This window comes from Zonotrichia leucophrys, chromosome Z (genome assembly GCF_028769735.1).
Source record: "Zonotrichia leucophrys gambelii isolate GWCS_2022_RI chromosome Z, RI_Zleu_2.0, whole genome shotgun sequence".
In the NCBI taxonomy this organism is placed as follows: domain Eukaryota; kingdom Metazoa; phylum Chordata; class Aves; order Passeriformes; family Passerellidae; genus Zonotrichia; species Zonotrichia leucophrys.
The window spans coordinates 39,147,155-39,160,255 of record NC_088200.1 but is presented as its reverse complement, the minus strand read 5'-3'; the positions used below and the strand labels follow the sequence as shown (position 1 = coordinate 39,160,255).

General features: G+C 42.3%; 1 protein-coding gene across 1 annotated transcript in view; it reads right to left on the bottom strand.

The window, feature by feature from the left end:
- Window positions 1-6,886, bottom strand: part of SLC1A1 (solute carrier family 1 member 1) — a 57,630-nt gene extending 50,744 nt beyond the window's left edge. Inside the window, exon 1 of the mRNA XM_064735811.1 lies at window positions 6,628-6,886. Coding sequence (XP_064591881.1) covers window positions 6,628-6,718 — 91 coding nt within the window. The 5' untranslated portion in view covers window positions 6,719-6,886. The remainder of the gene's footprint in view (window positions 1-6,627) is intronic.
- Between the last annotated feature and the right edge of the window lie 6,215 nt (window positions 6,887-13,101).

Sequence of the window (13,101 nt, the reverse complement as noted above, 5' to 3'; positions counted from 1 at the left end):
GTAGCTCATAAGCCCTGCAGGCAAAAGTAAGTCCTGGCACAGGAACCAGGCAAAAACCCCAGCGAAGGAGGCTGTGGTTTGCTTTTAAGTCCTGATACGGTGAAGCCTAAAAATTGGCGGGTTAGGCAAACTAAAAATCAGGCAGTTGTTTTTCCTGACTGAGGGAGTCAGGCACGACCCGGATTCTTAGGCCGAGGTTTCGTGTGTTCAAGTCCCGATAGATGTAAGACCTGACGTGGGGAAAGTTAGGCAATCAAGAGATTGGGCAGTTGTTTCAGTATAAAGTCCTGAGCATCAGGCAGAAATTTGAAGTTACAGTGGAGGAGGCTGAAGCTCCTCAAAGAAGGTTCTTTTTGAAATTACTAGTCAGTAAAGGCACCTTTGGGATTTTTTACTGTTGAGACCTGTAAAATGGGAGGGTGTAATAGTAAAAAGACCGGCAAGAGGCTGAGGGACATACCTCCCAATAGTCCCTTAGGAGAACTGTTAGTAAAATGGGATTCTATAGAGGCCACGGAGGGATTAGATAAAATTAAAATGATCCATTATTGTATGGAAGTGTGGCCAGAATTAGAGATACAAGGAGGATAGCCTTAGTGTGGGACAAAGGATAAGTGGATGTGCCAGCTATTAAATAATTATCTGACAGCTCGAGGGGATACTGATCCTGAGCAATTATTGTATGTAGCTTGCTGGTTAAAGAGCACTGTTGGGGATGAAGGGGTGCGAATTTGTAAGGTACAGGGGAATGAAGGAGGGGATGATAGGACTAGTAAAAGATGGGATCCCCTGGATTATTTGCCTCCTTCTGCCCCTCCACTTTATAATCCTCTTCTTCAAGCACCTCAAATGGCAGGTCCGGTTCTTCCCCCGGCTGCCATCTCACTACCACCTGTTCAAACTCCTCCTTCTACCTCTTCAGCTTCCGCTATGATAAACCCAGTATCTCCTCCAGTTCCGTCTGCACCACCACAGGCGCCTACTCCACCTGCTGCATTCTCCACCCCTTCTCCAGCTGCACTTAATATTCACTCAGGCTCTTCTCCACCTCCTATTGCTGTCCCTTTACCTCCTCCTAGTTGGGACACAAATGCCTCCTCGCCCGATAAACAGCTATCAGCAAATACACCTGCTGATAGGCAGAAAGTTCAGGGTAACCCAGATATCCCTCAAAGTAGTTTGGCATCTGAAGATGGGCCGTACTGTAGCACCAGATCCAAGACCTCCAAGGCAGAGAGACTCTTTCCCCTCAGAGAGGTTCCTATGGGAGGAGTAGTGGGAGGTGTTGGCTTTGTGAATGCTCCCCTAACTGCTTCTGAGGTGAGAGGATTCAAGAAAGAGTTGGGGCCTTTAGTTCAGGACCCAGTGGGGATAGCTAACCAAGTGGATCAATTTCTAGGTCCAAATATCTACACTTGGGGGGAGATTAATTCCATCCTGAGTATATTATTTTCTCCAGAAGAGGTTCAGATGATTAGGGAGGCTAGCATAAGAATTTGGGAGAAGGATAACCGTCCAGGACCCCAGGTGCCATCAGGCGAACAGAAATTGCCACTAACGGATCCCAGCTGGAGCCCTAACCAGGAGGAGGGGAGGAAGGCCATGATGGAATATAGGTCTTTGATAATACGGGGGATCAAAGAGTCAGTTCCCAAAGGAACTAACACCCAACTGGCATTTGAGGGCATGCAGGAGAAAGATGAAGCTCCTGCTGCCTGGCTTAATCGCCTAAGACGGAACTTCCAGTTGTACTCTAGAATAGACCCAGACACCCAGAAGGTCAAATGCTACTAAAGGTCCAATTTGTTACCAAATCTTGGCCTGATATAAGGAGAAAACTGGAAAAGATGGAAGATTGGCAAGAAAAGGACATTAATGAGTTATTAAGAGAGGCATTGAAGGTGTATTTAAGGAGGGAGGAAGAAAAAGCAAAGGCCAAGGCTAAGATCATGGTTGCTGTAGCTAGAGAAAGTGCAGGGTGGGCGGGACCACCACCAGGAGGAGGCAAGGATAGGCCTCTTGTACTGTCAGGTGCAAGAGGGATAGAGACACCTCAAGTCCCTTTGAGAGGACGGCAGTGTTATTACTGTGGAGAGCCAGGACACACCAGGAAGTTTTGTAGAAAGCTCAGTCTCGATGTGGCAATAGCCAGGGAACAAGATAATTTAGGAAGGATCCTTAGAGGTGACGAGTAGAGGGTCAGGGGCTTTACACTTTAGGGGACCCGATGCAACATCTAGAAGAGCCCTTGGTAAACTTTGAAGTGGGACCCCTAAATGAGGAATTTGAATTCTTGGTTGATACAGGAGCAGATAAGTCCTGTCTCAACAAAGTAACATCTGAAGTTAGACAAAAACAGCTAGGTAGAAAGGATATCCAATAGCACCAAAACTGGCCAGTAAAACTAAACTTGTAATACGTGGTGTGAAAGTAAAAGGTACCTTATTGTTGTCTTGTTGTGTGTGTGAGAGTGAGTTACAAGCAAAGTCAGCCTCAACTTCCCGGGCAGGTGGGAAGGGGGCTGTGACCAAAGTGTGTGTGTGTGTGTGTGTGTGTGACCTGCAAACCAGGCTTGTGTCCCCCGGGAGGGGGGGGGCTGTGACCAAAGCGTGTGTGTGTGTGACCTGCAAACCAGACTAGTGCTCCTGAGATGTGTGAGGGAGCCGTAGCTGTAAGAGCGTGAGTGACACGCAGGCAGCCTCACAAGTGAATGTGCACCAGAGGCAACCAGTCCGGGCCCTTCCAAGAGGCCCAGAGATACTGAGACCTGTGGGCCAACCCCAAGGTGAGGGGGGGCTATAGGGACCTGTGATTTTCTAGCAATAAGTTTGTGTCTTAAAGGTGTGGAGGAATGTGTGAAAGTGAATGAGAAATGAGAGAGTGAATATAGATGAGTTAGAATAGAGGTAATGTAGATTGTGCATTACAAGTTTTACCACATCTCCTTAGAAGGAAGTGTATTGTGTAAAAGAATGGTGTAAGAAAAAAAAAAAAGGGAAAAAGAGATAAAGTGTAAGGGGTTGAAAGAAGTATTTAAGCTGTAAGTAAAAGTAAGAAACAGAAGCAAGAGATAAATAAATAAGATCTTGAAAATAGAACAGAAAACCAGTGAATTAAATACACAGAAAAAAATAGGAGAATAAAAGTACTTTGAGAGTTAAGCTAGCTGAGAAATACAACTCCTTGCAAAATACAGAGTATGTAGAAGTTGATGAGAGAAACATACAAGCTATGGAAAAAGAGAAATTACTGATAACATTAAACAGAGAAGCTGAGTTTTGATAAAATCATTAACAGTAGACCATTAATGCCTGTGTTTGAAAGCCCGTTTCAGGTATTCTTCATTACTAAGACGGTTGGACTCACATCACTCTCACCCCTGGTATTGGACCAGGATTCAACACCAAGTTTTTCCCTCTGGCATTCTGGTATTGGACCGGACTGCACCCCATTCTCCCTGGTATTGGACCAGACTCCACCCCTGTCTCCTTCTGGCATTGGGCCAGACTCCCAGTTTCTTCTTCTGGCATTGGACTAGACTCCACCCCTTTCTCCTTCTGGCATTGAGCCAGAGTCCACACCACTCACCTCTGGGCACTGAATAAGGATTCATCCACATCACAAGGTGATTCACCTGAGTATACTGAGATTTAAAAGTTGACTCTCAGGAGGAAGAGTCAAAAAGACTGAACTGTATAGAAAAAAAAATTGGTATCAGAGTTCTAATATTGCTTAAAATGTTTCAAAACTGTTTTGTGTAAATTAGGTTGGTAAAAAGTTTAAGGCTGTAAATAAGTAATTCTAGTTTAAGTTCCCCAATATACTTCTAAAGACTCCAGGTTAACCCTCTACAGAACACCCCTGGGGGGGAAACTAAAATTTGTAGGGAACAGACCAAGAGAGGCTTAACCAGAGAAGCAGGTAGAAGGGACTCTAAAGAGCTTGGAAGCTTCTCCTCAGAAAAAATTCCCCAAGAGGCAAGGCCGGGTGGGCAGGCTGTGCAAGATGACCCATACCGGACTCTTGGGAAGGGTGGTACTGATGGCTCTGATTGCTGGTGGTGCTCAGGGGAGCCCAGCTGAGCTGTGCAGAGAGTGCTACCAACCCCTCTATGAGGAGGAAGAGAGCTCCTTGTCGAGAGTCCACATCAGTTCTAACCCTGATTGTGTTAACCTCTCCCAATTGGTCCTTTATGAGAAAAATAAGAGAGTGTATTGGATAGCCCAGAATACTGCCACTTTTAGGCAGCCACTCCTAGGAGAGTGCCCTATAGAGGAAGCCTGGTTTTGCTTTGAATGTGATGCTGCTGAAACAAGCTCAGCAGATCTAGTAAAAAGCAAAGAAATGGTGAAAATGGTAAGAAAAACTGTTTGTTACAAGTATTTATATGAGTGTACTGGAAAAGAGATAAACCCCTTTTGGAACACATTTCAGGGGAACTCTAAACCCCTAAGTTTGATCTCATCTGGCAACTGCATTGCTAAGGTGATAACACCAATTTTCTTATTACCCAAAGAAACTGGATCAAGTTTGGGAGTTCCTATATATAATGATTTGGGAGAAATTGAACAAAACCGGGAAAGTGAAATAGAAATTGAGAAAATCCAAAATTGTAAAAGCCAAGTTCAGATCCCAAAATCTGTGTTGAACAAAGTCATCCGGCTTCAGGCAGTATTAAAAATAAAGAATTCAATTATTAGGGACATTTCAAACGAAATAAAAAGATTGGCATGTGTAAATAATCAAGATCAAACTCCTACACTTGATTCCAGTGGGTGGGAGAATTTAGAGATTTTCAGAAAATATGTATGGGAAAAAGTGGTTTTTCTCGCTGTGTGTGTACTTGGAGGATTGCTCTTTTTACTATGCTTATTTGTCTGTTTTAGTAAAACAGTATTGGCTGTACAAACCAATCTGGAAAAACCAAGCAAAGTAACAAGGTTAAGTAAGCATGATTACCAAAGTGCACAAGAGATTTATAGTAGATTCAAAACAAAAAATTGTGAGTTGATGCGAGCTTAAGAATTTAAGCTCGATCAAAGAAAAAGAGGGGGGACTGTTATGAACAAAAATTCGGTTAATATTTTTTTGGTGAGAAAAAGTTACAAAAAGGCAGCCAGATCTCTGTCCCTGCCAAGCTTCTGCGTGTTTTGTTATTGTAATCACGGGTCGTTGTAGCTTATCGCTCCTTTTGTATTAGTAAAAGCCCTGGCTAGGGCGAGGTAATGGCCCTTCCCCAAGGCTAAGGTGCTCTTTTCCCAGCATAGTGAAGACACCTGAGAGGGTGGGGGGGGGTTATGCAAAGTGACTCCAAAGTCCAGAATGCTTTGTGGGACCCCGACTCGAAATGCAATGAGAAAACCCCAAAAACAACGAGCCAATTACGAATTGAGAGACTAAGGTGATGTCTGGATGTGAGGAGCCAAGTGTTGAGCCTGCAGAGATGCGGAGCCCCTCTCGCCCTGACCATGGGAGTCGTCCCCAGCGCCGAGACTGAGGGGGACCGCACTGACAAGGCAACATCTGACGGGGACCTCACGCCCTAAAGCTCCCACGAGGACTGGATCCCCCGGCTCTGCCCCTAGTGGACGGAGCTGCGCATATCCTCCTCCTCTGAGTCGCCCTGGGAGACGCGACGGGGACTGCAGCCCTGCCAAGCTGCCCAATCCTGAGCTGATCACTTTTAATAAAGGCATTATAAAGGAGAAGAAGTCTCCTGGCCCTGTTTATTTCAAGAATGATGCCCTATGGAAAAATCTCTTCATCTAAGTAACACAGTGCATTTTCTTTGCCCTCTTTGCCCACTTATCCTTAATAAGATGGCGTTCAACTCGTTTTTCCTTCAGAAGCTGGTTGACGTACAGGGGATAAATCCTGCTATCTTTACAATGATGGCCGTGAAAACCTCTCTGAAAGCCGGATGGCACTGCCAGACGTTTCCACCCCGAAAACGTCTCCAAAAGATGGGCGGCATTGCCAAACTCTTCCAGCTGCACCGCTCGCCTGGGCCACCAGAAGCAGCCACCCCCACCGCTCCCCGGCCCTACAGCAGCTTCCCTCGGGGGGGCTGCCACCTGCAGACCAGCAGTAGGCAGGGGCGCGTCCCCCCAGAGCTGCAGAGGCCCCCGGGGCACAGCCCGCCGTGGGGATCCGCAGCACGGAGGGCTCGCAGCCCCCGTCGCCCGTGCGCTTCTCCGCACGGCGGTCTCGCCCCGCCGATCACCGACCTTTGCCACACGGGCCGGAGGGACGCGCGCAGAAGCCGGCCCGGCCAGGAGGGCCCCGGGTCCCCGCTGCCGACCCGGCCGCCCGGGGCTGACAACGCCGCGTCCCCCCGCGCCCAGCCCCCTCCCGCCCGACCGCCGCGGCACCGCCACACTGCGGGGCTGCTCCCCGCGGCCGCGGCGGAGCCGGGGAAGAGCAGCCCGCCGCCCTCGCCTGCCTTTCGGGTGGGTCGCTAGCACGGCCCCGCGCTGCCCGGCCCTGCCCTGCGGCCGCGCAGCCCCCCTGGCCCGGCGCGGTCCCCGGTCGGGCGCCGCGCCACAGTACGGCCGTTAAGGCCGTACCGTGCTGGCAAGGCCGGGCGGGGGCCGGCGTCGCCCCGCTCCCTGCCTGCCCCGCGCTCACCCGCCACCACGGCGGCCACCGTGCTCAGCAGCAGCCAGTTTTCCCTCACGAAGCTCGGGCAGAGCAATCCCTTCTTTATCGCCTTCGCCATGGCGGGGATCGGCGGGGCTGGTGCGGTGCGTGTCGCGCGGAACGGAGCCGATCTGAGCCGAGCCGAGCCGAGCCGAGCCGAACCGAACTGAGGCGAGCCGCCTGCGTGCGCTCCGCGGGGCTGCGCGCTCACCGCGGAGAGGCGGAGACGTCGCGCTTCACCTGGCAACCGCAGAGGCCGGCCCCCCCCGCCCCTCGCTCGGCCGGCCCACCTGCCGGCCAGCACACCCAGCTCCTGCTGACAAAATTGGGGACTGCAGGTATACACAAATGTCGGATCAGGTATACACAAATGTCGGATTTCCCCCCCGGGATTTGACCCTGGTAGGCTTGCATACTAAAATATCCCAGAAGCGTTTATTTCTTGTGCATCTCACTGGTAATGGTCTCCTTCTTCCTCCCCATCATAAGGCTGATTAAAGCATATATAATATTTGGACCCAGTTCTCTGTGGGTGTATGGTTTTCAATATGTCTATAAAGATGCTGATTTTGATTGTCAAACCCGTAGCTCAATGGTAAAGGCAAAGAACAAACAGCCCCCAACCAAAATCTGCCATTGTCTTGCTGAATGACATGAAGGAGAGAACAGAATGAAAATTTATTTTATCTTGTTTAATTGCACTTGATATCATTGATTTCTAACCATACGCTACTGAGGTTTGCCTATTTCTGTCCATAACACCTGGATAACTAAGACCTGAAGGAGATCAGCAAAAACCGCAATTGAAACCTTGTCACTTCTGCTCTCTCTTCATTCTTTCTTCACATGAATCTAGCTGTGCTGTGTGACAGCCTGGAGAAAGAGTTCGGTATGTACCTTGTTAAATCAGGTAAGAGCACTGAAATCCACCTGGATGAGAAGCAAGAGCTGTCATCAATCTCAAGTGTTAAAACCGGGACCTAGATACATAAATTCATAGAGACACACCTAATATTGTCCTTATTTTTCAGATGTGTAGAGCAACTGCAGTAATTTGTTTGCATCTGTCATCAGGGGAATTTAATTTAAAAAAATAAGTGGTAGCCCAGTGGTGGAAAGGAAACAGATAAGTAAATATATTAGTTTAATTAAGCCATAAAATGTGTCAGACCTCTTAAAAGGAAGGCTGGCATACTATCACATTACAAGCTACAGTAAAGCAAAACAAAAATAATTAATGCAAAGAAATTATAAGAAACAACTGTGCCTAGACTTTGGTACGGAAATATCACAAAGTATGAGCGGCACCAAAGAGATACTTGAAGAAAAAGACACACTGGGTTTCAGGATGGGCAAGATCAGGCATACCTCGTGCAGAAGAGCTTTGACTTTGGCTCTCATTGCCACAGGGTATAATTTTTTAAAACTATTATTTCCTCTCCTATATACTTGGAGTCTCGGATGTTGCTTTCAGTAAGTCAAATGTCTGATCTGCCCCAGGAGGTGGTGAACTGGGGCCTCTCTAGATAGTAAGAACAAAATTATTTGCAAGACATCTTCAGAATTTAGGCCTTCCTTTAATTTTCTCTCTATTCACCTTCGCACATACCCCTTCTTACAACTTACTCTGCTTCTCTTTTGAGCTGTTTTGGTGAACGAGGGGAAATTATTCCAATTCAGTTCCTGAAGACTAGCTAAAATAAGGTTAGAATTTACTTATTTCTCTATTAAGGTTTTGTTCTCTTTTTAGGTTTAACGTTTAAGTTCTCTTAATACTGAAACATTAAGTGTCCTTTTAACTGAAACATTAAGTATCCTTTTTCACATTAAGGATTTTAGAGTACCTTCTTGGTACATCTAAGAATTATCTGCAGCATTCTAAGGACAGAAAAATGCCCTTCTGCAGGTACAAAACAATGTGATTGTGGCTGATACATTTCTTCCTGAAGCTTGAAATATCTTAAAGGAGTTGCACAATCTTAGAAAAAACATAAGACAATTTGCTTTACAACTTGTGAAGGCTAGAGATAGATCTTATTTTTGTGTTCTGCAACAGCAAGACAATATATATATTGAATAATATTGAAGACCTCCATATACCTTTTGTTACAGTACAATGTTCTATTATTTTCTGCTAGTGTTTTGTCCCTAAAAATGTTTAAGGAAAAAAGCATGCCAAAGTTCTAGTCTTTTTTTCCTTAATAATTGTCTTTCTTTTTTAATTTCATCAAAAGTAATTCCACAGCCTTGACCTCAAAAAAAAACAAACCCAAACCCACAAAGTTGACAACACAACACTCATTGAAAATTAAAGGGTGTAAAAAATCAAGCCTATGAAATAGGGATGTTTTCAACATCCTGATGAGCAAGCCGTTTTAAATTTAATTTTCCTATTATAGAATGATGGACATTGGCTTTGATCCTGGATGTAGAGTCAAGCTGGCAGTTTCTGTAAAGGGAGTTATAAATTAAAAAACCCAACATCACAAAAAAAAAACATCCCAATAAAATGGAAAAGAAATGTAGCCCAAGCCCATGGATCATTTTTGAAATGTTAAAATTATTCTAAAAACTAATTAATCTATATGAAAAGACTAAAAGACATAATACTTTTCAAGACTACCTGCTTGTACACCTAGTGAGTGCAACTACTGAGCAAACATAAATCCATATTCTATTTAAAACATTTTTTAAAATTTTTGTCTGATTTTGAGACATCATGGAATCATTATGAAAGGAATAGAATGCATTTGTGAAAAAATGTCTATACACTCTACCTGTAAAGATGATAAGAATATATTCTGCAGCTATATTGATCACTTTTACAAAGTTGTCAGAGTAGATCATGGTCAGGATTGTATGCATGAAAAAATGCTTTAATTTTTGTTCTTAATTTTTTTAATGTTAATGAACCATACAGAGGAATCAGTCTTGAAAATGTGAACACTGTCCTGGGAAACAATGACATACATTCACCGTGTTTGTTTTTTTTTTCCTGAAGGCTAAAATAATTCAGATTATTTTGCTGTAGAATTAGGAGTGTACATAAATACATAAATAACCATTCTATTGATAAATTATTACCACATGGTGTCCTAATACTTACACAGCCATGTCTCAACAATAACTTCCAATTTGTATAACTCTCTTAACTACATTTTAAGTGAATTACTGAAGACCAGCATAGGAATATTTTCAACATTTTGAGGCATATGAATGTTTCAGTGCTGGGAGATGCTGGGAGAGCAGTCCTACTGGAGCATGTACAGTACAGTACAATGCAGAGCAGAGTATAGCAAGTGGAAGCTTGCCCTTTCATAAATCTTAAAAAAGATCTTCAGTGATTCTAATTAAGAAAGGAAAAAAAAAATCACTTCAGTTTTACTTATTTAGATGTTCAACTTTTTCTGCATTGGTTAGCTTACTTATATAATTTGTATAAGTTTTGGTGACAGTTGATTTGTTCCATAGAAAAATAATGAAGTGCCTTTTTCTTCTAGTTTATGGTGAGCACACAAAGGAAACTGCATCAACAGGGAATTAAGGAAATTTTGAGTATTGTGTTTTTTAAAATGCTTTGATAAACAACAGTATTTTTAAAATATTTCAAAAAATAATCTACATAAAATATGGGTAGAATAGTTGAGGGTTTTAAATATGCTTTTTAAATTTAATTTTGCTCATTTAATTTAATTTTGCTTTTTTAATTTAAGGCCAGTCCACAAGATAGGAACTTTGCAATAGTTTTTAATAAAATAAAGCCATGAGTATATACAAAATTTGAAAACACAAACTGATCAGTTCCTTCTAATATCTCTTTGTCTTAATGAGAAAATAATGCAAAAAAAATCATAGCATTTTTAAGTTCAGTGAAGTGCCAAAGCATGTGGAACAAAATGCACAAAGATCTTATTTGTCTTATGTCTGTAAATACTTTAGTGTTACCAAGCACCTAAAATTGTAGAATTTTTCCTTATAGCCTGGAAGACGTGCCTCATGACATCTGACCTTGAAGTTTAACTTCCATATATGCTGTATCATGTAGCGTATGTGATAAGAAAAAATTATATTATAGGAAAAAAATTCCTCCACTGAACTTTACTTGACAGATGCACTGATTGTCCTCAAGGGCAGAGCTGATGGGGGGCTGATTTTATATCTGGTGCCATGATACTGGTCTAATAGCAGTAGACTTTTCTTTCACAATTGCTGTTTAATCCAGTGTAGTTTTAAACTACCAGAAACTTTATTGGTATATTTAATTAATCCAACCCTCTCTTATAATTTTAAAGTCATTTATATTTCTATTTCAGTAGCTGTTTCTGCATGCATAGGGGGATCCATCTAACTACATAGAACTTCCAGAATATTACCAGTAGGTGCTTTATCTTCTGTTTGCACTTGTTTTTCTACTCTTGCCAAAGATACCCTAAACCTTATCAAATTAGTCATTCTTCATGTTTTCTTCAACTGAGATTTTTTAGAATTGTTGAATTATGCTTAACAGTAGATAAAAAAGTCTGGATTTGAGCTAAATTAACAAAGAGAGGACATTGGGAGGGGTTTTTTTTGTTGTTTGGACTTTATTTTTTGTTTGCTTGCTTTTGGAGGGTGTCAGTGGTTGTTGGGGTTTTGTTTTGTTTTCCTTAATTAAATGAAATCCTATGCCTGATCAATGAGATTTTTACTGTTGTTGGAGTCAATGGGACCACAACTGGGAGGAAGACAACAGCTGCAGATGAGATTTTTGTTTGCTAGCTTGTAGCCCTCTAATATTGAATATCTTTTTTTGCTACCAAAACCCACTTTTGGTAACTAAATGTTCTTTTATCAGCTATTTTTCACTGTTGGTATCAAAACTCATCTGTGTCAAACAAACATAAAAGAATAATGATGAAAAAGTATTTGAATTCCTTGATAATGGTTTACCGGTTAAGCTTTTAAAACCATGGATGTGGAACTTTGCATTCCAGATCACTTCTGTTTTTTTTAGTAAATTGTGTTCCTGGCCTCAGTAAAAATACTGTGTATATTGTCACTTATTTTAATGAAGTTTAGAAGATGTTGTGTTCATGTCTTACTTGGAGGAATTTCTATCAGTGAGAAAGTGTGATTACTTTTTCTTGTTTCAAGTAGTGTAAAATATTTCATACTGTGCTTATATGTTCTCCTGGCTGCAGACATTTTATGTTGTAAGAAAGTGGGCAAGCAGAGTGGGAAGGTGGCATCAAATGTGTTTCACAGATTGAGATTTAACTAGTAGTTATGTACTATTAACAGAAGGCTGAAGGAAAGCCAAGCTCTGAAAATCATTACAGGCAGACACATTTTACAAGGTCACAAATTTCTCATTTGCCTAGAAAGAGTGATGGCATATCTGTGAAGTGATCATGAATCAGCAGTGGTGTAAATCCAGGTGCATACTGTGGTAATGATTTTAAAAATTATTCTTCTTTTTCTTAAAGATTCAGCCACTTAAGAGTCTGTGAAAAAATCTAGACCAATATGACTGCAAATAGTTTTCCCTCCTAATTACACAAAATGGGTAAGTATGAACAACAAGGATAAGTATGAAGCACACATATTTCTCACAACACCCTTCTTTAGCCTCATGTGCGAAGGAACTCTAGTAGTAATAAAAAAACTAATTAAATTTGCACAAAGAGTAAAAATATCTGAGTTTCTGCAAAGCATTTAAAAATGTCTGTCAGAGAATATCAGCATGGCAGGGATGAGTGTTTTGAAGTATGATGTCTTCATGGGCAAAATTATTCAGTAAATCTTTGAAGAGTAGAACAATAGATCTACTATCTGGAGTGGAGATTTACCTTTTCACTTCTGATTTTTGTAATACCTTCTCACCTGCTGACTCAGAAATGAACTCTGCTTAAGGCAAATGACTAAAAGAAATTTGAACTAGACCTCATATATATTTCCAAGATTTTGGAGCTGTGAATCAGGCATTATTGTTTTCAGATGTGACTTGATATTGGGTGTTGCACAGGATATATTGTTTTTTGGCACACTAATATGTACAAGGCAATTCCACCTCAGAAGAAGAGTTACTTCACAGCAGCACCTGCATCTGACCTCTAGGCCCATGTGAAAAGGCTGAATCTTTACTGTAGTGGCAATCATGTCTCAATCTTGAAAAATTAAGAGGTAAAACTATGTTGAACAAATACCACTTTATTAGCATAATAATAATTTGTTCCCCAAGTGAAGATGGTGATATTTTCCAGCCATATTGGAGTAACATCATTTAACCTCCATATTACACAAAGTACGTATGTATTAATACAAGGTGATGGTGAACAAAGCAAAAATTATAGGATAATATTCTACTGCAGCTCCAGCAACTCTGCAGGATGCCTCATTATGTGATATATGGTACAAGTTGCCATACTAATACATATGTAATTATAAAATTACTGATTCTAGCAAGCAGTTGCTTTTTACCAG